At 40.2% G+C, this 26,837-nt stretch overlaps 1 protein-coding gene across 1 annotated transcript in view; it reads right to left on the bottom strand.

The window, feature by feature from the left end:
- The window catches only part of LOC124282483 (thrombospondin type-1 domain-containing protein 4-like), a 61,998-nt gene that overhangs the window by 855 nt on the left and 34,306 nt on the right, over positions 1-26,837 (bottom strand). Inside the window, exons 2-10 of the mRNA XM_046718490.1 lie at positions 19,532-19,727; positions 15,227-15,399; positions 11,966-12,698; positions 7,911-8,046; positions 6,602-6,806; positions 5,325-5,495; positions 3,227-3,400; positions 1,829-2,008; positions 200-356 (exon numbers count right to left, since the gene is read on the bottom strand). Coding sequence (XP_046574446.1) covers positions 200-356; positions 1,829-2,008; positions 3,227-3,400; positions 5,325-5,495; positions 6,602-6,806; positions 7,911-8,046; positions 11,966-12,698; positions 15,227-15,399; positions 19,532-19,727 — 2,125 coding nt within the window. The remainder of the gene's footprint in view (positions 1-199; positions 357-1,828; positions 2,009-3,226; positions 3,401-5,324; positions 5,496-6,601; positions 6,807-7,910; positions 8,047-11,965; positions 12,699-15,226; positions 15,400-19,531; positions 19,728-26,837) is intronic.

Here is a 26,837-nt window from a genome sequence, read left to right as displayed (position 1 = left end):
ACAGAAGCTAAACCACCAAAGTGATTATGAAGGTATGTTGTTATATGGGAACGATTGCTATGTTGTTATATGGGAACGATTGACAAAAGGGACCCAAAATGGAAAACGGACCCAAAACAGAAAAGTTCAAAGGATTGCAAAAAAGTCAAAAGTGCCGCAAACCCCTACAGATTTGGCAAGAAGAACCATTTGGACGTACTTGCTCTGGTAGCCTGGGGTAATCGGCAGTCTCTCATCTGACAGTTCTCTCTGGTCGCGGGTTTCTGGGAGCGGTCACATGACCTGGCCTTCCTCTGCTGTTGGTCAAGACACTTGACCTGCCGTGTCTTCATGCCCGTTCCACATGTCACAGAACACTGCCACAGAACACAGTTCACGAATTATATATACATTCTGTATAAACTGCAAAGCTCTGTGCAAAAATGGTGATTTACTGATGGGTGTAATCTGTGTGTCTGAACATCATACCTCACTCCATTGGTTGATCATACTTACATTTGCTGCATGTTTGCTCCACTATTTCATCATAACAGCTGCCTACATCACTTCAATGGTTGATCACAATTACTGTTTCCTTGCATAAACAGTTGATCATACTTTATCTGCTGCTTACCTCATAAATTTAGCAGATAACACCTATATTTGCTACTTATTTCACATATTTAGTTGATAACACCTATATTTGCTACTTATAGATCTCACATATTTAGTTGATAACACCTATATTTGCTACTTATAGATCTCACACATTTAGTAGATAACACCTATATTTGCTACTTACCTCACACATTTAGCAGAAAACACCTATATTTGCTACTTATCTCATACATTTAGTTGATAACACCTATATTTGCTACTTATCTCACACATTTAGCAGAAAACACCTATATTTGCTACTTATCTCATACATTTAGTTGATAACACCTATATTTGCTACTTATCTCACACATTTAGTAGATAACACCTATATTTGCTACTTATCTCATACATTTAGCAGATAACACCTATATTTGCTACTTATCTCACACATTTAGTTGATAACACCTATATTTGCTACTTATCTCACACATTTAGTAGATAACACCTATATTTGCTACTTATCTCACACATTTAGTAGATAACCCTATATTTGCTACTTATAAATCTCACACACTTAGTAGATAACACCTATATTTGCTGCTTATCTCAAACATTTAGTAGATAACCCCTATATTTGCTTTCTTATAGATCTCACACACTTAGTAGATAACCCCTATATTTGCTGCTTATCTCAAACATTTAGTAGATAACACCTATATTTGCTACTTACTTCACACATTTAGTAGATAACACCTATATTTGCTACATATCTTAAACATTTAGTAGATAACACCTATATTTGCTACTTACCTCACACATTTAGTAGATAACACCTATATTTGCTACATATCTCAAACATTTAGTAGATAACACCTATATTTGACACTTACCTCACACATTTAGTAGATAACATCTATAGTTGACACTTACCTCATCTCACTTTTGTAGATAACACCTACAGTATATTTGCTACATATCTCAAACATTTAGTATATAACACCTATATTTGACACTTACCTCACACACTTAGTAGATAACACCTATATTTGATACTTACCTCACACTTTTAGTAGATAACACCTATATTTGACACATGCCTCACACACTTAGTAGATAACACCCATATTTGCTACTTACTTCACACATTTAGTAGATAACACCTATATTTGCTTCTTAACTCACACATTTAGTAGATAACACCTTGTACAGCTTACCTCCTACAATTGACACACATATATGAGCCACCTACCTCGCTCCACTGGGACATGTACCACTCTGTTCCACAGGACTCGGTGCGACACTGCTCCTCTGCTACAGGCTTCTCCTCAGAGGCACAGTTCTCCTCCACAGTTATAGACATGGCGCTACCGACCACCTTCATGCACACAACATCACGTCGACGCTCTCCACGCCCACATTCAGCTGAACACTGCAGGTACAAAGTTATGTGGAACATTTACCAAGTGCCCAGAAAACAACATCAATAGTACACAGCACCATGCTGGGAGCAGTTACAGTTTATGGAACAACAAACATTCTTACATTCAGGTAAGCTACAGTGGCCGAGTGGGTTAGATGTGCTGACTTTGTGTGCTGGCGATTAGGGGCCAAACTCAAAGAATGTGGGTTTGATTCCCAGTTGGGACTCAACCTAACAAAATTACTAGAATCTGTAGTTAAGGCCAGACCAATTTTATTACTTGTTTTAAGGAACTGCCGTATTTTTTCAAGATTATTTTTTGCCCCATATACACTTCATAAATTACGAAAAGTAAAATACTTTTAGTTTTTAGAAGGAATATCAATTTGGTGATTTTTTGATTTTTTTTTTCCCTCCTGCCTTTATATTTTCTGAGGACAAAAATCTGTAAAACAAAAAATAAAATTTGTCTGGCCTAATGAAAAAGTTTAATCCCAAATATTTGTAACATTTGACCACTTTCTAAATGGCATTGAGCATTGAGTATTCCTACATTCCTACAATCAGTCAGTCATACTGCTAGACTACAGTAACTGACATGTAGCAGGACCATGTCTATCCTTGAGTATGTCATCATCATCATCATCATCATCATCATCATCATCATCATCATCATCATCATCATCATCATCATACATGTCCAGGACCTTCTGTAACAACTCCCCTTTGTGGATTCTGGTGTAGACTAGGTCCTTAGTTCCACGTGCTTGTCATATGACATAACTGGTGCTGCTTTGGTGAACGGGCAGATAATGTGTCATCACACACTTGCTATCACTTGCTATCACTTGCTATCAACCACTGGTTCATCTTGTCCAGACAGAAAATATATTGCTGACTGAAGCTCCATGAAAACTAACACTCTTTATTAAATATATATAATATCATTGCGAAATTGTACATCAGAAATTACCAGCTACAAAATGAATAATTACAACCAGCATCAGTGTCCCTTCATTTGACTGTAGTGGTTGAAGTGTTTGCTCGTCATGCTGAAGACCTGAGTTCAATTCCCTACATAGGTACAATATGTGAAGCCCATTTCAGGTGTCCCCTGCCATGATATTGCTGGAATATTGCTAAAAGCTGCATAAAATCCAACTAACTCACTCGTTCTGAGTGAATTCTTCACTCACTAGATGTGACAGTTTATCTAGTTTTGCCCACCTTTCCCCAGGGTCCACTGAACCACTTCCCTCCACAGGCTGACTGGCTCCGGCATGAGGTCCTGGTTTGAGGCTTCCTGAGGTCTTCACACACAGAGTCCTCCAGCTTCATACCGTTGGGGTTTCCACACATCACGTTCCTTGTCTTCACGCCTGACCCACAATCATTGGAACACTGCAATATCAAGTGTATACAGACTTACCCCTGAATCAAATAAAGGATGACAACCGGATGTTTTCTTCTTAAGGGAATGGTTGGGTTCACAATCTACACTGAACCCCCCCAAAACGTCACTCCCTTTTTGAAATTGGTAATCAGTTTAATTCAAACACATGTAAATTACATAATAGTTGTCGGAAAGATTTCAAAATTGACATGTTTGATAATCAATACTTAAAGAAGAATTTCAGACAATGGCAAGTAAAAATGACGACAGGCGGCGCGACAGTGTGATCCGAAAGTCAGTAACGTGTATTGCCTCGTTGAGCATTGACAACAGCGCCTGAGAGAGTTCAGCTGCAGTTGTTGGCCTTGGTCGCACATCATTGAGCCTCCTCTGAATCTCGTCCCACAAGTGTTCTATCGGGTTTAAGTCTGGACTGAGGGCAGGCCATTGAAGAGTTTGTATGCGGTGTTGACAGAGAAAGTCTCTAGTTGCTCTGGCAGTATGGGCACGCTCGTTGTCATGCTGGAAGACGTGGTTTCCATGACGACCAAAATGTGGCACGACGAAGGGTCTCAGCTCTTGATCAATGTAGCAGGCAGATGTTACACCATTTCTTCTACCAGGACCAATATTCTGGAACACCATAAGGCCTAGTTTGTGATTGAGAGCAATAGCACCCCACACCATTATGCTCGGACCTCCCCACGAGTCTCTTTCCAGGACACAATCATCTGCAAAACGCTCCCCGCGTCCTCGCCACACTCTCACTCTGCCATCAGCCGTCGAGACGCTTAATATCGGCTTCGTAGGGAGAAAACTACAGTTCGCCCACCCCGGTGACGCCAATTCCGATGATGTGTGGCCCACTGGAGACGAAAGCACGGCGATGTCGAACAGTGAGGATCGAACCCCCGTAAGGCCTGCGACATCTGACGTTTCTCTGCCTCAAATGCCTCCACACTGTGTCGGCGCTGATTGGTCTCTGGTGATTGCCAATGGTTATCTGTGCAGTTTCCGTAGCCCTAGCGAAACAATTTTGCAGGTGATGACGGACAATCTGCCGATTTTGCCTCAACGCTGTCACAGGCGGTCTTCCACTGCGAGGACGGTCGGATGTGCTTCCAGTGGCTTGGACTCATTGCTGCAGGCGGTATATTGTTCGAACATGAACAGAAAAATGATTTGCAACATGTCTTGCAGTCTGGCCAGCATTCAGTCTTCCTGACGCTTGGTCCCTCGATCTGTTCCCTTGATAATCGTGGCATGTCACTACTGTCGAACAGTGAATGATTCGGTGCATGTTCGGTGACTCTTCTTATAGGGATGACACCTCGGGGTGCACGTGCATTGTCATTTTCATGAAATACGCACAAAAACTTCGTCCCATCATTACTTGACGACATGTTTTTTGTATCAAATACAGCATCTGAAACCACATTTTCTTGAACATTGGCTACGAACCAGGTCTAGCTAAAATATAGTGAAAAATTAATTAACATTCAGATGAAACATATCTGGCAAAATTTTTGGTAGGGTGACGTTTCTTTTGCGGTTCAGTATATATACTTACAGTATCCTCAATCAAACACAGAGAGCAGGGCTTAATACTGACCCTTGTCTTTCAGAGTTACAAGAAAATATTACAAGATATAGAGTTGCTTCCCTTACACATGCCAGAATCTGAGGAGTTTCTCAGCACCATACCTGTGCTGTGCAATTTGTTTTTTTTCACTCCTTCACTCACTGACACATGAGGGGTTGTGGGGTAGCCTAGTGGTTAAAGCGTTTGTGCATCATGTCGAAGACCCGAGTTTGATTCCCAACATGGGTACAATGTGTGAAGCCCATTTCTGGTGTCCCCCACCATGGTATTGCTGGAATATTGCTAAAAGCGGCGTAAAACCAAACTCACTTGCTCACTCATGAACTGACCTGGTCTGACCACCTGGACGTCCACCACTGTTTCTGGCAGGTGCCCTGATTACACTTCTTGGCGGCAACTGGGGGTGTGTCCTCACAGAAGCGGTCAGGTATCTGGGTCGCCTGGTGGTCTACACATTTCACCTTCCTGCGCTGCTCCCCCACCCCACAGCTCACGGAACACTGGGGACAGGTGGGGCAACATGTCAAACAGGCACATGCAAAGTATCAGCCAGGAAATAAAGGTTCCTTCAAGGGTTAAAGTAAGACTAAAGTGTGCCTTTAAACAGGATTTACTTTTGGTCATAGAATGGTGTCTTTGAATTTAAATTATTTAAATTATAATTATCAATATAATCTTTTTTTACATGTTCAGGCATCTCGAGATAGGAAAATTACTGAAATATATCTAGTTGAAAGCAGAGATAATCTTTGTTGGCAGATTCATTGTCTACAACAGTTTATCACATCTTAATCATTTTTTAAAAGTTTTTGACAACCTCCTAGTAGTGTTTGGAATTGGTTGAAATCTCACAATTGATGATTGCTTCATTACCAACGAACAATCATCGAAAAAAATTGGTTAGCGTCATTTTTCAGATTTTCCTATCCAGGTTGTTATTGCAGATATGTATAACATGATGCAACTTGCTACTTTAAAGTGATGACTAATATATCATGAACATAAACTTCCTGGAGTCTTCAAGACATATTTAGTCATGCCTTTTCAGTTAGTGAAGTGAGTTTTCCAAGTTTTCAGGCCCTGACAACTTTAAAGATATGTTGCATCATCAAATGTTTCAAAGACTAAAACAGTAGTTCCATAATCATTTGTGTTCGATTATGAGAACATGTCATCGATTGCTTGGTCGTTTAGTCACTGCGACCAATCTTCGATTATTTCAATTAATCGGAACACCACTACTCCCTGATCACTAATGCTGATGCCATTCCCTGATGGTCTGAATCAAAGGCACAAAATACACCATAAATACAGTGGAACATAAGATATCATTTCACACATCAGCAATGTACTCTGAGAGAAGTGCAGCACTCCAAGGTTAATACAGACTCGTTCTTTGTAAGTAGTACAACCAGATCTTGGTAGGAATTCCTAGATTTTCATTAGTCTCAGGATCAAAATACAAATGGCAGAGTGTAACAACTGGATATTTCATTTGGCACCAACAATGTTAGCAGAACTTAGACTGTTGACACTAATATATATATCCAATAGTTTCCATGTTCATAGTTTGAGGTTAAGAGGTTGGACTACAGCATGTACATACCTTGCCCCACTTGCCGGTTCTCCACCTGGCACAGGGCCCCTTCTCACACTGCTGGGCCACCGCTGGCCTGCTGCCTGCGTCACACTTGCTGGCCGACACGCTCAGATGGGATGTGGGAGACATACGTTGTTTACACTCCACACGGCGGGTCTGTGTCCCTGAACCACAGGTTACACTACAGGCGCTCCACTCATCTGTCTCCCACCTACAACACATGACATAGTCCACTCATCTGTCTCCCACCTACAACACATGACATAGTCCACTCATCTGTCTCCCACCTACAACACATGACATAGTCCACTCATCTGTCTCCCACCTACAACACATGACATAGTCCACCTACAACACATGACATCTCATCTGTCTCCCACCTACAACACATGACATAGTCCACTCATCTGTCTCCCACCTACAACACATGACATAGTCCACTCATCTGTCTCCCACCTACAACACATGACATAGTCCACTCATCTGTCTCCCACCTACAACACATGACATAGTCCACTCATCTGTCTCCCACCTACAACACATGACATAGATCCATTCATCTGTCTCCCACCTATCTGTCTCCCTCCCACCTACAACACATGACATAGTCCACTCATCTGTCTCCCACCTACAACACATGACATAGTCCACTCATCTGTCTCCCACCTACAACACATGACACATGATATAGTCCACTTCATCTGTCCACTCATCCACCTACAACACATGACATAGTCCACTCATCTGTCTCCCACCTACAACACATGACATAGTCCACTCATCTGTCTCCCACCTACAACACATGACATAGTCCACTCATCTGTCTCCCACCTACAACACATGACATAGTCCACTCATCTGTCTCCCACCTACAACACATGACATAGTCCACTCATCTGTCTCCCACCTACAACACATGACATAGTCCATTCATATTTCTCCAAACAACAACAGCAATCTTGACCTGTGAAGATCCGGGTTAGAATTGATCTTCAGTAACCCATGATTGTCGTAACTACAACACATGAGAAACAACAACAGCAATCTTGACTTAAAGGGATCGGGTGGTCAGGCTCGCTGACTTGGTTACACATGTCATTGTATCCCAATTGAGTAGATCGATGGTCATGCTGTCGATCACTGGATTTGTCCGGTCCAGACCTCCACCATATAGCTGGAATATTGCTGAATGTGGCATAACACTAAAACTCACTCACTCACTCACTAAAAGCAATCTCCATGTTGAGTTGATGGTTCATGCCCCACACCGTGATTCAACAAACTAAGGAAGCCCTCATAAAATCTCCTGACTCACGCTGGTCCACAAGGGTTGGTGTTGCATGGTACACGCTGCTGCTGTGGCTTGATGGCGTTGTTGCAGTTGTCCTCCGTCACTATCACCTGAGTCTCAGAGCTCTTCAACACACAGACAATCTTGGTCTGCTGGTTACCTGAGGGTACATAACATATTTTGGCCTGAGTCACAGATGTAATTTAACAGACGCTCAGCTAGCTCTCAACAGTACTGGCTAGCTGCAACAACAATTACTAGCTGGCAAAGAAATGTGCTGTCACTGGGCCAATTTTGGTGTCATTGTTTTCCTATGATACACAACATTTTTTCCACACAAAACCAAATCTTTATGTTTAAATTCTTTAAACACAGGCCAGTTGTTAAAAAAAAAAAAGGACAATAAATAATAAGGCCGGTGAGAGAGAGGACTCTTTAACTTACTGGCATGTGATGTATAACACAAGACAGGTAGCCCTTTAGACACTTGTTCTCAATATGCTTGTGATGATCGATTTCACCCAAATCTCAGGGAATATTAATCATATTTGCTGTACTCAGCAGGTGCATGGTGTGGTACACACTGAAGGGACATGCTCTAAGCACATACAACATGATGGGCGCTATTACCCTGGATAACCCAAGCTGCTAACCCAACCCAGGTGCTAGAAGGTTAATAGTCAAATGACTTATCCCACCGGGTACCCATTTTCTGGTGGGTGAACACTCTTGCAAGCTGTTTTTGTGGGGTGGTATATATGCTTGTATGCTATACTGGAGGGTTATATGGTTTAGTATACCTTGTATGCTATACTGGAGGGTTATATGGTTTGGTATACCTTGTATGCTATACTGGAGGGTTATATGGTTTGGTATACCTTGTATGCTATACTGGAGGGTTATATGGTTTGGTATGCTATACTGGAGGGGTTATATGGTTTGGTATACCTTGTATGCTATACTGGAGGGTATATTGTATGGTACTTTTATATACCTTGGTAGTATATGGTTTGGTATACCTTGTATGCTATACTGGAGGGTTATATGGTTTGGTATACCTTGTATGCTATACTGGAGGGTTTATATGGTTTGGTATACCTATACTGGAGGGTTATACCTTGTATGCTATACTGGAGGGTTATATGGTTTGGTATACCTTGTATGCTATACTGGAGGGTTATATGGTTTGGTATACCTTGTATGCTATACTGGAGGTTATATGGTTTGGTATACCTTGTATGCTGTACTGGAGGGTTATATGGTTTGGTATACCTTGTATGCTGTACTGGAGGGTTATATGGTTTGGTATACCTTGTATGCTATACTGGAGGGTTATATGGTTTGGTATACCTTGTATGCTATACTGGAGGGTTATATGGTTTGGTATACCTTGTATGCTATACTGGAGGGTTATATGGTTATATGCTGAGTTTATGTATACCTTGTATGCTATACTGGAGGGAGTATATATGGTTTGGTATACCTTGTATGCTGTACTGGAGGGTTATATGGTTTGGTATACCTTGTATGCTGTACTGCTATACTGGAGCTGTACTGGTTATATGGTTTGGTATACTTGTATGCTGCTATACTGGAGGGTTATATGGTTTGGTATATCTTATGCTATACTGTTATGGTTTGGTATACCTTGTATGCTATACTGGAGGGTTATATGGTTTGGTATATCTTGTATGCTATACTCTAGGGGTATGTCACACCATATACTTGCAGGATTGTTATTTTAACAGCATACTTTCTTAATCAGTATGGCTACCAAACCATTTCTGAAACTTATTGATAGTTGACAGACAACACAAACACTTCCAGAATCATCATCAGAATCATTGTGCTTGCAAAATTGCATTTGACAGGCAATCCAGCTGGTTAGTGAAATTAATACCTTAGGAACTGTCATTTATTATGAGCAGGGGGAGTGGGAGTGGATCATATTTTACTGAATCACAAAATCAAATATAATATGATGCCTCACTATTTATTAGGTCCATAAAATTATTGGGATCTTAAAGGAAACAGGAATGCCTGTGAAATTATTAAGGACAAAACTAATTACTTCTGATTTTAAACAGTTCACAATATTAGATTTAACATGATATAATCACCCATGTGATACTCAAACACATCGACTGGGAGAAAAATGTGGCAAGGGAAACCAATAATATTTATATGTTCTAAGTATTCCAACTAAAAGGATCTTACTTGTAAAAACACACATTCATATTTCCATAAACTCAGAGACTTTTTAACAAAACCTCTAAAGGAAAGAAATAATGCCTTTTTTTGTAACCAAACCTCCTAGATGCCATCTCTATTCATTTATGAAATATTGAAATATATGACAACATATGTCTGATTGCATTTCACATACAGTTGGTGAGACTTGAATGAAACTCTGTCTCCTCTGTGTGCTGAGTGTCAGAGAAAAACTCATTCGATCACTTCCTTTCTTTATTTGCTGCCGGAAATCTACATTACTCAGCCGCCGTTGGAACCTGTTAATGCTAATCTAGACTTTTATCAGATTGCAACGTTAAAATACACTGGTCTCAAACCTTCCATTGTTAAGGCAGGAATCCACTGTGGAGTGAAAAATATGGGGTCTGCGAACTGATTTTAACTTGTTGAGAGTGTGTGGCATGTCAATCTTCAGCACTCTCTTACATGGCGAAGATACACAGTTCACTCATGTTTAACCGGATATACCCAATGATGCAAAACAATTATATATTGTTATAATGGAATCATTGAGAATATTCAAACAAATCACAAGGATGCATTTAGCCTACAGCTATTACTACTGCACCCAACAGGGCTAAAAGATATCCTGTTAGTTGCCTTATGACAAGTATGGTTTGTGTAACCTAGGGTAGGGGATCTAAACATCATTGGTTTGGTTGTTGTTTAACGCTGCACTCAGCAATATTCCAGCTATATGGTGGCAGTCTGTAAATAATCATGTCTGGACCAGACAATCCAGTGATCAACAGCATGAGCATCGATCTATGCAGTTGGGTTACGATGACATGTGTCAACCAAGTCAGCGAGCCTGACCACCTGAACCCGTTAGTTGGCTCTTAGGACAAGCATGGCTTGCTGAAGATCAATTCTAACCCGGATCTTCACGGGATATAAAAATGTCAAGATCACGACATAATGCATGTTCTAACTGCATAGATGAATATTTATAATGTCAATCATTTGATTGCATGGTCCAGATTACTTCATGATGGACACATGTCATACAGCAGGAATGTTGTTGAGTGTAGCATGTAAAAAGAAACAACATTATAAACAGAACCTGCTGGGATTCTTGGAAAATAGATCTTATGTATGAAATTCTTGTGAGAGCTAACTAAACCTGATATTACAATAGTTAATGTTGCTAGGTTACAGCTCATGCTATCGACCACATGCTTGGCCTGTTCTTTCTGAAAAGAAACAAACTGAATATAGCTTGAGTTTTCAAATATTCTATTTATCACCTTCAAATTTACAGGTAACACTATACAATTATACCTGAATACTTATATGCACTCTATCTATCTATTATTTGTTTTCACATGAACATATTTTGCTCATGAACCAGTATATGTTTTGCAGCACACCGATGTCATAAGGCAACAAGATATAAGTGGACACCCTGACAAGTATCAGTCTGAGTCCACATGTAAAATGGATTTTCATGGGTGCAGTAGATAATGTTACTCCTACACATAGGGAGATCTACAAGTCATATTCCTCAAAGCGATTGTAGCACTTTGACAATTGTTTCTGCTCCTGTAAGGAACCTGGCAGTTAGTATTCAATGGGGTATAGGATTTTATTCTAAGGAATGATATCTTTTTGGTCACTGCATATTAATGTCTCTGAAACGAGTGCCCAAAACTTATCATTTTCCCTATAAAAACAAATTTTCAGGTAAAACATGCCACAATATTTTGCCCAGTATTTTCATTACTTAAAGAAAATTCCATCCCCCTCTGCAAACAAACTATCAAATGATTGGTCCACAGGATGGCTAAGATCACTAAATTTGGAAAGGTGCACTACTGATATCTCACCTCCTCCGCATGTCGTGGAACAGTCCGTGAATCCAGATATTCTCCACATGTACTGACTATCGGAGCTGACCCTGTCCACAGCACCATGGTTCGGAACAGTCTGCTGTCCACTGTATCGAGTCCCGATCTCATTGTCCACACTTCTGGCTTGACCATCTCCTGGACCACGCACATACCTCCTGTCCGTCAGTGCCGCATTGAAATCAAGAGTGTCGTGGCCAGTGAAGCGGCCATTGCGGTCATATGGCGAAACATATCTTGGCCTTGGTGCCACTTGAATGGGAATTCCTGTTTGAGATGAAACTGTTTTTCTGTTTTGTTGCGTGTAACTTAATCCACGACCACCCAAAGTGTCGTACCCGTACCTACGAGGGGATGTGTCTCTTCGTGGACCAGGTTGATAGTTTCTCTGTGACCCTGACCTTGAACCTTGTTGAGCTGGGTATCTTCCATCACTTCCTCCAGCACGAAATTCTTCAGTGCGTCTGTAGTATTCCGATGAAGATGGCCCCTCTGATCTGCTGCTGTAACTCGGGTTATATTCTCCTTCGAAGTGGGGAGTTGAACGTGAACGGTGACGTCCTTGGCCCCGCCCTTGTGATCTGTGTCGATGCCGGTGATGGACTGTGTTTGGTGTTTGGGGAATGTATGTACCCTCAAAAGGTGTAAATGCAATGTAGTTTGGAAGCAGAAACTCATATGAAATGCCAGGGTTTTTGCTGTTGAACAACAACTGAAAAGGATCAAAGAAAAACATCAAAACACACATGCACCATAGAAACAAACAACAGGAAAAATATGAGTACAGAATTTCTAAAACAATTGTCAGTTTCTCAAATATGGATTAAAAAATGATTGATCTGAAAGCATGTATTGGCACAGGGTGCTAAATACGGCAAATATGGTGCATCTAATTATATGCTAAATAGATGCTAACAATCACTGTCGCCTATCTTCACATGGTGTTCTCAGGGCCAAGTGATAGCAATGTTTAAAGGTCTAGCCACATAATTACACAGATGGTCTTCATCACAGACACGTCAAAATTCTGGTTAGAATTGGTCTTCAGCAACCCATACTTGTCGTAAGAGGCAACAAACAGGGTTGAAAGGTCAGGCTCATTGTCTTGTTCACACATGTCATCATATCCTAATTGTTTAGATCGATGCTCGTGATGTTGATTACTGGATTGTGTAGAGCAGACTTGATTATTTACAGACCGCCGCCCTATAGACGGAATATTGCTGAGTGCAGCGTTAAACAACAACCAAACCAAACTTTCATCCCATATTTCCAAACTGCATCATGTCTTTTTATGTGGGTACAACATTGTACATAGGTAAAATATGTGAAGCCCATTTCTGGTGTCCCCCGCCATGATATTGTTGGAATATTGCAAAAAGAGGCATAAAACCATACTCACTCACTTTTTATGTGGACATGAAAATATATCTTTAGAACCTACAGACAATGATGCTTTTGATGAGTGCTGTGTGCAGAATGGTCAATTATTGAGGACAATTCACAAATTTTCAATCCAAACAGCAAATATCATTTATACCCCTGACAAGGATACAGCCAGTGACCACTAAACCTGTAAATCCAAATTCTAACCCTAAACCTTGACTATACCACTGCCAGTGTATGACTTGGCTAATTGCTAAAAGCAGTGTAAACTGTTCTTACGCACAGACAATTCCAATTACATACAGCTGTAGTATCTGTTTTCTACTTAAGGTATAAAAATGAGACCAGCAGCTTCCCCTTAATATAGACTTCTTCAACATCCGTTTGCACTCCTTCAGCTTAATTATAAATACACATAGTGTTTTTGCAATCTATTCCAATTAATCTATTTTTAGTAGAGACTCATGCTGGGCTCGCCCTATCATGGGGCACCTAATATCCTTACAGAGTGCAAGGAAAAACATTGTCACTTTTTAAAAGTTGTTTTCAAAAGGATCTGTGATAATGAGTCCAAAGAGAGGTTTCTGAGTTTGATTAAGTCAACAACAATCTAAACTAGTTGTTAAATGGGACTAAATGGGTCAGGTGGTCAGTTTCAGTGAATTGCCTGAGTGTTGCTGCCACCCCATTCCCCAGTGGTATGAGTCTTTGTACATAATATCAGTTGCCAGTTTGTGTTTTCAGGAGCATTATGTATTTGCCATTGTGATTTTTAACTGGAAGAATGCTGAGTGAAGCATTAGGTAAACATACAAATCTTAAACAATTTTTTTCTGAATTACTTTCCTGACGTCGTGTTCCATACAGCAGTTTACTGTGAAGTGCGGCGTGCCAGAAACCTATGACAGGGTTCGAGTCTTGGTCCACCCTCATTATGTTTCTAGGTTTGTCACCACCTTACCTGTGTGCTTGAGCATTTCACCACGGTGGTAAATATCTGCATCACTCACTCACTCATGATCACTCACTCACTTACACACTCACTCACTCACTCACCCACTCACTCACTCCCACTTACACCCCTCAATCACTCACTCACTCACCCATCCACCCACCCACTCAGTCACTCACTCACCCACTTACACACACTCACTCACCCACTCACTCCTCACCCACCCTCAAGCTCTCCCCACTCCCACTCTCTCACTCACCCACCCACCACCCCACTCACTCACTCACTCATCCACTCTCACCCACCCACTCTCACTCACCCATCCACTTATACCCACACACTCACTCACTCACTTTACACTCCTCACTCACTCACCCACCCACACTCACTCACCCACCCACTCTCTCACTCACCCAACACCCACCCACCCTCAATCACCCACCCAACTCCCACCCACTCACCCACTCCACCCACCCACCCACACTCAGTCACTCACTCACCCACCCACACACTCACTCACTTCACCCAATCACTCTTTCACTCACCAACTTACACACACTCACTCATTCACCCACTTATACACTCACTCACCCACCCACTCTCTCACTCACCCAACACCCACCCACTCACTCACTCACCCAACATCCACTCACTCACTCTGCTCACCCACCCACTCTTTCACTCACCCACTTACACACTCACTCACCCACCCACTCTCTCACTCACCCAACACCCACCCACCCACTCACTCCACCACCCACCACCCACTCACTCATCCTCACCCACTCTCCTCACCCACCACCCACCAACTCTCACTCACCAAACACCCACCCATCCACTCACTCACTCACCCAACACCCACTCACTCACTCACCCACTCACTCACTCACCCACCCACTCACCTGAACCACCACTGTTTCATTGAGCGACCCATCAGTAAAGATACACTGTCCAGGGCAGTGTGGCCCGCTCTGTTTAGCATATCGGAATATCGTCCCGGCACCGCCATACAGCCCTGTCGGCACAAGGGACCAGTAGCTGTTGAATATGCTCTTTGACCTTTTAGTTTTCACAGCTGAAATTAATGGAAAACATCACTTTATTGACAAAACATACATTTTCAAATTACAAAGCATGTCGACAGAATGAACAACTCAATTTCAAATAAGTTAAGAGGTTTGTGTGTTTACTTTTATGGGTTTTTAGTGTTTTGTGTGGTTTGGGAATTTTTAATAGCTTACTTTTTCTTTTATATCTCACTTGCTTTGATCATAAATCAACAGAATAAATATTTTCTAATCTGATTGACAACAAAAAGAACAAGTAAAAAAATCTGTTCAAAAACAAAACTAACCCAAGTCACACAGTCCTATCTGCAAATGTCAGCATTAAAGAATTTGTCAGTCTCCTACCTACAACCACCATCCCAACAATGCAATGTCCACGAGTCTCCCCAACATGTCTGCTATGAAACATACCTGCAATATCCACATTTATCACACCCTGACCCTCCAACAGTAATGAGCTGACATGTGGTAATTAATAAAGATAATAATTGCGACCACATGGAACTAAAAGCCTTCGAAGTGTTACGTAGCCTTGCAGCCAAACTATGTGTAGCCTTCTCATACTGCGCTTAAGGATGCACGCCAAGCCAACCAGTTTCCATTAATGTAATTGATATATGTTTACTATATGATCCCACTTGCAATACCATTCATCTTGTCCACTTTTTGTTCTGCATGAGGAATTGACTTCCTGACAATCTGACCATTGACACTATTTCAATAAAAGAGACTGTTACTGACATCTTTTTCTCATTCATTTTAGGGAATAATGAGACCTTTCCTCAAGACTCTTGTCTGTATACCTGCAAAAAAATGTTGCTGACTAATCAAAAATTGTATTTTCCTAGGTTGTCTAAGTCTTTCCACAGTAAATTTTAACAAACTGGAATATATTGTGAAATATATTCTCTATCATCTATCTAATATCTTCCATTTAATATGTAAGCTCTTGCAACTAAATTAACATCTTCCATTAATTTCTAGTATCTGTCTTCCATACTCTAGTGTCTAACCTTGTTTGTTTAGTACCTTTATTTTCTAGTCTAATATCCAGCATCTTGAATCTAGTTTTTAACCTCTTGTATCTGGCATTCAGCATCTAGCATTTTGTATGGAGTATCTAGTCAGCACAATTTAGCCTCTTGTATTTGATATCTAACGTTAGCAACTAGATGTTAGCCACTAATCAGTGGTGAGGAATATTGAACTCCCAGGAGCTGGAACACCTAGGTGGGCTGACAACATCCTCGAAACCTGGATGAACATAGGAAACAAGAACATACCCCCTGGGTCCAGGAACATGCTGAGTTTAGCAAAGAAGCATACTTTTTGTCATGTTCTGACATCTGTAACTTGGACAAAATTCCCTAAAGGACACACATTGTATTGATACATTTTTTTCAAATCAACAAATCAAATTGATATGCGTTTAACTTTGTGACCCTGTTATTTGATGTAAAGAGTTGCACATGCTGCAACAATCTATCAGAAGTTGTGCAACATCGTGAGACACGTCTTTGATGTGGATACAATGAACACATGCCGACGTGCTGTAGACATGGTCCTGAGGGATGCTGGGAGCTGCTCGTCTTGTTTCCTGGAGTCGACCCTTTACCATCATCTATTATGGGGAAACCTTTGATGGTGAACTACTCCCTTGCATGTAACAAAGACACGGAACAGGAAGTTTTCTTCTGCATGTGCAACTTTTTGTTTTGTCTTCAGCAGGGAAGTTCCAGGTCAAGAATCTGAAATACTTTACGAGGCAGTTTCATAGCAGCCCAGAAAAAGGATCTGGATAAGAAATCTGCATGTCCAGTGGTAATTCTTCATTGAAATATACAGGCAAGGTGTCAGGTTGCTCCAGGATCTAGTCAGGTTGCTGGGTTGAGTTTTCCACCAGGTTCTGGTCAGTGACCAGTGTGGCACAGGTGATCTCACCTTAGGCAAGTGAGATTGTTCAAAATTGCCTCTGTTCACCCAGCAGAAAATGGGTACCCAGTGGGATAAGTCATGTGACTATATCCCTCTAGCGCCTCACAGGCAGCTTGGGTTATCCGGGGTAATAATAAACTGTGAAACTCTGTTAGCGCTTTGAGCACACTCTATGTAATATTGTCTTAATTGACAGCTGCCTAGACAGTTCTATGCAATATTGTCTTGATACATACCTAAATAGTTCTATTCAATACTGTCTTGTCACCTACCTAGATACTTCTATTTGATATTGTGTTGACACCTACACAGAGAGTTCTATGTAAGATTGTCTTGACAGCTACCTAGACAGCTCTATGTAATATTGTCTTTTATCATCTAATGGAGGGTGTTCTCGGTGCAATAAAGCAATCTGATAAACTTGGTATCCAAATCTGATAACTATGCAAATTACGTCAATCCACAAACTACTTTCACAAAACTCCATACACGCCATGCGAATCCTAAAACGTTTAACATTTCATTGATGATGTCGTCGCGAGTTTACACTGTTTGTAAACAAACATGGCTGCCCCCATTCTCAAAATTGGTGATTCTGTAAGAATTGATGGAGTCGTTACTGCAGTAATTGACTTGAAACGGAGTATTTCATTCAAATTGAAGGTACGGATTATGAGGCACAACTGAAAGGCAATCGCCAAGAAAGGTACCAACCAAGGATTTCGATCTCTCGATCACAATACTGACGATGAATCGATTCCGTCAGGTATCAGAAACTGATATTGATGAGGTGATTACCTCGCAGTGAAAATAGAAACACTGCCAGGAAAACCCTGCCCAATTTTGTTGTTCTTTTTAGACAGAAAGATCTTATTTTAAGCATGAGTTATGTTTGCACTGTATTAGCGACTAGTCACAACCATATGCCGCCGTCATGAACGACCTTCACCTTGGTGTACCACTAAGTATTCTTACATGAATGCTCGATTCTCTTCATATAAATTCACGTACGATTTGCTTCTTTTTTGAGAGTGATTTTAAGAATGACATTATATGATAAAGAGATTATTAACCTTGTGTGCTTCCGTATCATAAACATCATATATTAGGAATAAAAATTATGTATTATGCTTGCCAAAGGCTCGCATAATAAATTTTTATTCCTAATATATGATATCAATGATACAGAAACACACGAGGTTAATAATCTCTATGTCACCTTCCTGAACAGTTCTATATAATATTGTCTTGACACCTACCTAGATAATCCTCTGTAATATTATCTTGGCTTATACCTAGATAGTTCAATGCAATATTGTCTTGATACCTACCTAGATAGTTTTATGCAATATTGTCTTGACACCTACCTAGACAGCCCTGTGTTATATTGTCTTGTCACCTACCTAGATAGTTCTATGTAATATTGTCTTGATACCTACCTAGATAGTTCTATGTAATATTGTCTTGACACCTACCTAGATAGTTCTATGTAATATTGTCTTGACACCTACCTAGATAGCTCTATGTAATATTGTCTTGACACCTACCTAGATAGTTCTTTGTAATATTGTCTTGAAACCTACCTAGATAGTTCTATGCAATATTGTCTTGACACCTACCTAGATAGTTCTATGTAATATTGTCTTGTCACCTACCTAGACAGCCCTGTGTTACATTGTCTTGACACCTACCTAGATAGTTCTATGCAATATTGACTTGACACCTACCTAGACAGCTCTGAGTTATATTGTCTTGTCACCTACCTAGATAGTTCTATGTAATATTGTCTTGACACCTACCTAGATAGCTCTATGTAATATTGTCTTGACACCTACCTAGATAGTTCTATGTAATATTGTCTTGTCACCTACCTAGACAGCCCTGTGTTATATTGTCTTGACACCTACCTAGATAGCTCTATGTAATATTGTCTTGACACCTCCCTAGACAGCCCTGAGTTATATTCTCTTGTCACCTACCTAGACAGCTCTGTGTTATATTGTCCTGTCACTTACCTAGACAGCCCTGTGTTATATTGTCTTGACACCTACCTAGACAGCCCTGTGTTATATTGTCTTGTCACCTACCTAGACAGCCCTGTGTTATTTTGTCTTGACACATACCTAGACAGCCCTGTGTTATATTGTCTTGACACATACTTAGATAGTTGTCTGTAATATGGCTTCACACTTTCTCGACACCTACCTAAGTAATTCTCAGAAAGCGCCAACTCTGTGATATTGATGCGACATGCTCCAGTTGGAATCTCCACCACTGGATTGTAGCTTCTCTTGGAAAGAACAGTCACCATGAAGATTCCAGCTATCTTCCGACAGGAACTGGGTTTGCGGTCACATGACAGGCAGGTGTCAGTCTGACCCAGCACAGAGGGCAGCACAGACTGGAACAAATATACAGATTTAATATATATATATTATAACAATTGCTAATGTTCACTTTTGCTGGGAATTTCTGTAAGTCATACATTAGTGTTTCACCCCAAGATAAAAGAATTATTAAGACATAATTATTTATTAAAAAAACCCTGAACTTATTTAGAAACGTAAAGAAGTAATTTGATATTAAATATTACATATATTTTGCTTTGAATAACAGCCAAGTAAGTCATGTGTTCATTCAAAAATCTGCAACATGTATTTAAAGCATAATAATTAACTACCAACTAATATACCACTGTTTTAGCTTAGTTGGATCAAATATGAACGCCACAGAACATAGCAATATTAGTAAACTTCTAAAAACAGCAAATTCAGCAATTCATCTGCAGAAAATGTCAACAGGAGGATTGTGAGAATTGAGCTGTATGAGGGAAACCTTCACTAGATTGATATTTAGCCCCAGAAATAAAGTTATCTTATTCAGAAATATATATCCACAAAACTACATCCAAAATGAGCCCCAAACAAATGTTAATTTCAGGTCTCAGGCATTCTAGACTTGCCCAATCTTTCTTGACTTGAGTGCTACTTCTTTATTTCATTCACCTGGGTCTGGAAGACAGGTGGCACGTGGAGGATGAGGTTAATGGTGCTGCTGGCTATCTGCCCACAGCTTTGACCACCAGCGCCAACATACAGGGACCACATGTCCACTTTATACTTATTGTATCAGAGTATATTGTCTTCACTGCACCTCCCATGTATCAGATCCTATGATTCATTCAATAATTCTAAAAGGGGCGCTAAGCCTGTGTAAAATGGCAGTACTGGCAAGTTTATCAAGTCCTAAAACACTTGTCTGAGTTTGTTATCACTTTTATGATGCAGGTCAATGTGTCGGTTACAGATTACCTAGTTACAGCGGAACCACTGCAGCGTCTCTGTGCTACACATCACACTAAGCACAATGTGCAAACAAGGGCACCACATTGTGGATCATCGCATCACTTAAAAGAAAACTCTTCTCAACATATCACCTAAATGCATGAATTGATAAACAATTCTAATCCTCAGCGTTCAACACATTATATAAGGGCTAAATGGTTGTAAGAAGTCATGAAGAGAACTTAATAATGTTTAAGCCTATATAACTCCCCCTTATCACGATTTGAATCATGAAACTATGTGCAGCAAAAGAATGAATATGGCAATGAAGAATATTTTCGTCTTTCATATGTTTATATTTTTCATTTTGAGGGAAAGAATGTCTCCAGATCAGTGATACATATAATCAAGTTTGCATTGTTTGGAGCCGAATGTTGAAAGTGCAGTCTGAAACAACTTTTAGACATCACTTTAAATGCATAATTTTTAAGGCCGATGCAATATATTTTCCTGTTTTATGAATGATTTTTTTTATGAAGTCTAGACTTTTCCATTCCATTTTTCCAGTTTCCCGTTTTTACCTTGTCTTGAGGTTTATCCTACTGTAACCCATTGTCTTGTAGTTTATCCTACTGTAACCCATTCTCTTGCAGTTTATCCTACTGTAACCCATTTTCTTGTAGTTTATCCTACTGTAATCCATCCTCTTGTAGTTTATCCTACTGTAACAGTTTATCCTACTGTAACCCATTTTATTGTAGTTTATCCGACTGTAACCCATTGTCTTGTAGTTTATCCTACTGTAATCCATCCTCTTGTAGTTTATCCTACTGTAACCCATTGTCTTGCAGTTTATTCTACTGTAACCACTGTATTGCAGTTTATCCTACTGTAACCCATTATCTTGCAGTTTATCGTACTGTAACCAATTTTCTTGTAGTTTATCCTACTGTAACTCACTGTCTTATAGTTTGTCCTACTGTAACCCATTGTCTTGTAGTTTATCCTACTGCAATCCATTGTCTTGTAGTTTATCCTAATGTAACTTATTGTCTCATAGTTTATCCCATTGTAACCCATTGTCTTGCAGTTTATCCTACTGTAACCCATTCTCTTGCAGTTGATCCTACTGTAACCCATTGTCTTGCAGTTTATCCTACTGTAACCCATTGTCTTGCAGTTTATCCTACTGTAACCCATTGTCTTGCAGTTTATCCTACTGTAACCCATTGTCTTGCAGTTTATCCTACTGTAACCCATTGTCTTGCAGTCTATCCTACTGTAACCCATTGTCTTGCAGTTTATCCTACTGTAACCCATTGTCTTGCAGTTTATCCTACTGTAACCCATTGTCTTGCAGTTTATCCTACTGTAACCCATTGTCTTGCAGTCTATCCTACTGTAACCCATTGTCTTGCAGTTTATCCTACTGTAACCCATTGTCTTGCAGTTTATCCTACTGTAACCCATTGTCTTGCAGTCTATCCTACTGTACTGTAACACATTGTCTTGCAGTCTATCCTACTGTAACCCATTGTCTTGCAGTTTATCCTACTGTAACCCATTGTCTTGCAGTCTATCCTACTGTAACACATTGTCTTGCAGTCTATCCTACTGTAACCCATTGTCTTGCAGTCTATCCTACTGTAACCCATTGTCTTGCAGTTTATCCTACTGTAACCCATTGTCTTGCAATCTATCCTACTGTAACCCATTGTCTTGCAGTTTATCCTACTGTAACCCATTGTCTTGCAGTCTATCCTACTGTAACCCCTTGTCTCGTAGTTTATTCCACACTATGTACAAATCCTGTATGGCACATTCAGTAGAATACATTTTCCAGTTGTTTTCAGTTTTACTTATTGTCAGGAAAATAGCACTAAACAATGAAATATACATGACTATCCTTGTGAGACAATCATAAGTGATGTACAAAAAGCTATTGTTAAGCAAACCTTTCACGAGTTGCAGTATTTTGGGGGTTGTGGCAAATATTATCATGAAATCAGAACTCCAGATTGTCAGAACTGTGATTCTCCAAAAGTCCTTCAGTTCAAAACAAACAAAACAATTTTCATCTCACATTTCAAACCCAACAACGACACCATTGTCAAGTCTACACTTACAAATCGTGTACAGCATGACATAGAGGCATACTTCAAAAACATGGCCAAGAACAACTTGTCTGGAATGTCGACATGGACATGAATGTGAATGTAGACTGAACACCCTAACATATCCCAGGACCACCCAGCAGATCGGCACACTTCATTCATAACTACACAAAGTAACATAAATATATAGATATCACATTCAAAACGTGTAGCAAACACTTTGCCGAGAGAGTTGGCAAGGCTTTGCATACTTCCTCTAGGTGTGGCAACAAGGTGTAATAATATAACGCCCTCCATGGTAGGGGAAGTTGTGTGTAGAAATGATGGTTCTGTACATGATGCAGAGTCAGGGCCCAACTGGTTGAGGGAAGGAAATGGAACATGTATTTGTAATCAAGGCGCAGCTATTATCATGAATCTGCAGTGGTGGTCGGATGATCCATCAAGTAAATGTTAACAATGCCATGAAGTGCACACAGTGTCAACGTTTCAGTGATGAATGGCTTCACTGATGACTGGATGACATGACAAACTGTGCAGATCGTGTGTACAAATCGTGTGTACAGATTTTGTGTACAGAGTTTATTTACAGACCTTGTGTATAGATAGTGTGTATACAGTGTGTAGCACGTGTACAGATCTTGTGCATAGAAAGTGTGTATATACAGTGTGTAGCATGTGTACAGATCTTGTGTACAGATAGTGTGTATACAGTGTGTAGCATGTGTACAGATCTTGTGTATAGATAGTGTGTATACAGTGTGTAGCACATGTACAGATCTTGTGTACAGATAGTGTGTATATAGTGTGTAGCACATGTACAGATCTTGTGTATAGATAGAGTGTGTATAGTGTGTAGCACATGTACAGATCTTGTGTACAGATAGTGTGTATACAGTGTGTAGCACATGTACAGATCTTGTGTATAGATAGTGTGTATACAGTGTGTAGCATGTGTACAGATCTTGTGTATAGATAGTGTCTTGTGTATAGATAGTGTGTAGCACAGTGTACAGATCTTGTCTTGTGTACAGATACAGATAGTACAGTGTGTATATATGTGTACAAGATCTTGTGTATAGTGTGTATAGCACATGTACAGATCTTGTGTATAGATAGTGTGTATACAGTGTGTAGCACTTGTGTATAGATACAGTGTGTATACAGTGTGTAGCACATGTACAGATCTTGTGTACATATAGTGTGTATACAGTGTGTAGCATGTGTACAGATCTTGTGTATAGATAGTGTGTATACAGTGTGTAGCACATGTACAGATCTTGTGTACAGATAGTGTGTATATAGTGTATAGCACATGTACAGATCTTGTGTATAGTGTGTATACAGTGTGTAGCATGTGAACAGATCTTGTGTACAGATAGTGTGTATACAGTGTGTAGCACGTGTACAGATCCCACATGTATGTTAGTGAGTGAGTGAGTATGGTTTACGCCGCTTTTAGCAATATCTCAGCAATATCACAGCTGGGGACACCAGAAATGGGCTTCACACACATTATACCCATGCTGAGAATCGAACCCGGGTCGTCAGCGTGACAAGCAAATGCTTTAACCACTTGGCTAACCCACCACCCTCATGTTTTAAATACCTGTACAGATCACCTGTACAGATCACCTGTACAGACCACCTGTACAGATTACATGTACAGATCACATGTACAGATCACATGTACAGATCACATGTACAGATGTGGCACAGAACAAGTTAGTGTGAGCATCAGTCCATCCACATCATGGTAAACAGTAAGTAAATATGTTCAGATCAACAAGTGATTGACTGCATGAGCACCAATCCTTGTAGGGTCATGATGACATACAAACAACCAAATGATCCATCCAATCCTCATTTATCAGCTCTTTTAATATTAATCTGATACACAGGACTGCAGTGGGAGTTTGAGTTCAGTTTGATGGAACAGTATTTTAGTTAATCACAACATTTAAGTTTCCCAATGGGGGACAGTCCATAATGATATGTCTGTTTCTTATTCAGATCTTCAGTCCAGGTACTCTAACTGGACCATCAGATCTTCAGTCCAGGTACTCTAACTGGACCATCAGATCTTCAGTCCAGGTACTCTAACTGGACCATCAGATCTTCAGTCCAGGTACTCTAACTGCACCATCAGATCTTCAGTCCAGGTACTCTAACTGGACCATCAGATCTTCAGTCAAGGTACTCTAACTGGACCATCAGATCTTCAGTCCAGGTACTCTAACTGGACCATCAGATCTTCAGTCAAGGTACTCTAACTGGACCATCAGATCTTCAGTCAAGGTACTCTAACTGGACCATCAGATCTTCAGTCAAGGTACTCTAACTGGACCATCAGATCTTCAGTCCAGGTACTCTAACTGGACCATCAGACGATGGAAGTAAGATGACCCCTTAGTCTGCTGCCAAGAAACTCAAACAGTATACTTGCTTATTATCAACCTGATTTATTGCAACATACTGAAATACTTTAAAAGATTCTTTAAAAAACATTTTTGCAATTGATTTTTTAAAGAAATTTCGTAATTAAAAAAAGATCTTCTGTTGTCACTGCAGGTACTGATGTAACTGATATTTCCTCCCTCTTAACCCACTACATCACCCAGCACAGCATTACTCAGTCACACAAGGTCTATCTGGTATACAATCTACTGATCTGCAAACCATATACAATTAAGGTTTAAAGCTGTTTCTGTGTTCGAGTTGGGACAAGCACTATAATATTTCACACAGAGATGTTTTCTCTCCATAACATCAGTCAAGATTAACTTGAAAAGACATGAAGAAATTTTTTCACACATTGTGAAAAAATTCTGAAGGTTTTGCTACTGAAGTGTCAGTTTGCCAAAAAGATCTCAACATGATATCATCTCCTAATAAAAACCATGGTAGGTTGTTTATGAACGACACCTGGTGGTATTTATCACTGTGTCATATCTTCCACTACCTGTAGCACCCTCTTTGTCAAAGTCTCTATCTAAATCAGTTGTTTCTTCCACTTGCATAAGCGAGCACTTAGGAACAAGAATTCCTCACAGATGAAATACTGCCTTATGAATAGTTTTTTAACTTATTTTGACGAGTATGCTTCCTGAGTCAGGGCTGAACAAACTATGTTTCAGTTCAAAAAAGGCTTAGACATTACTTGCCTACAGCAAATCTCTAATGGTACTGTCATATACAATAAACTATGTGTGTTTTTGGGCCCGGAGCAGATAAACCAGTGGCTTAGAGAGTGAGCATCATGGTGAAAGACTATTTGATGCTGTGTAGTGAGTGAGTGAGTTTAATTTTACGCCGCACTCAGCAATATTTCAGCTATATGGCATTGGTCTGTAAATAATCGAGTCTGGACCAGACAATCCAGTGATCAACAGCATGAGCATCGATCTGCGCAATTGGGAACTGATGACATGTGTCAACCAAGCTAGCAAGCCTGACCACCCGATCCTGTTAGTCACCTCTTACGTTCTGTTTATACTGTATACCTATAAGTCTATACAAGAAACTATGTGTGTGTTGGGCCCAGAGCAGAAAAAAACAGTGGTGAAGAGAGTGAGCTTCATGGTGCCAGACTATATGATGCTGTGTATACCTATAAGTCTATACAATAAACTATGTGTGTGTTTGGGCCTGGACCAGACAAACCAGTGATTAAAATTGTGAGTATATTCCAACTCCAAAAAATGCAAAAGCATTTTATAATTTATTACAAAATGTTTATTTTATACCTGATCCCCACAAATATGTTGATTATTTTTTTATGATCCTCCCTCAGAGAGACAGTCATATTTTGGGGGATACTCTAACTCGCTCTGATCTAGGATCTGAACACCCAATCATCAGATGCTCTAATGTGTAAGGGAGGCAACTCTGCATCGTGAATGAGGGCTGTGTTACTGGACCATCAACTCCCCCAATCAGTGTTCGACACTATATGGCTGAAATACTGCCAATGTGACATTAATTCTTAACTCACCCCCCTACCCAGTCAGTGTTCAGTAAATATTCACGACGAATGCTATGACAAAAAAGTACCTAACAAAAATTTGACTTTGAATTCTGTGTCTTCTTCTCTTCAGAAACCTTTCATGTCCT

The sequence above is a fragment of the Haliotis rubra genome, unplaced genomic scaffold (genome assembly GCF_003918875.1).
Source record: "Haliotis rubra isolate DU_JTF1 unplaced genomic scaffold, ASM391887v1 Scf3, whole genome shotgun sequence".
Classification (NCBI taxonomy): domain Eukaryota; kingdom Metazoa; phylum Mollusca; class Gastropoda; order Lepetellida; family Haliotidae; genus Haliotis; species Haliotis rubra.
Note: the sequence above shows the minus strand (reverse complement) of the source record. Positions and strands in the feature narration are given on the sequence as shown.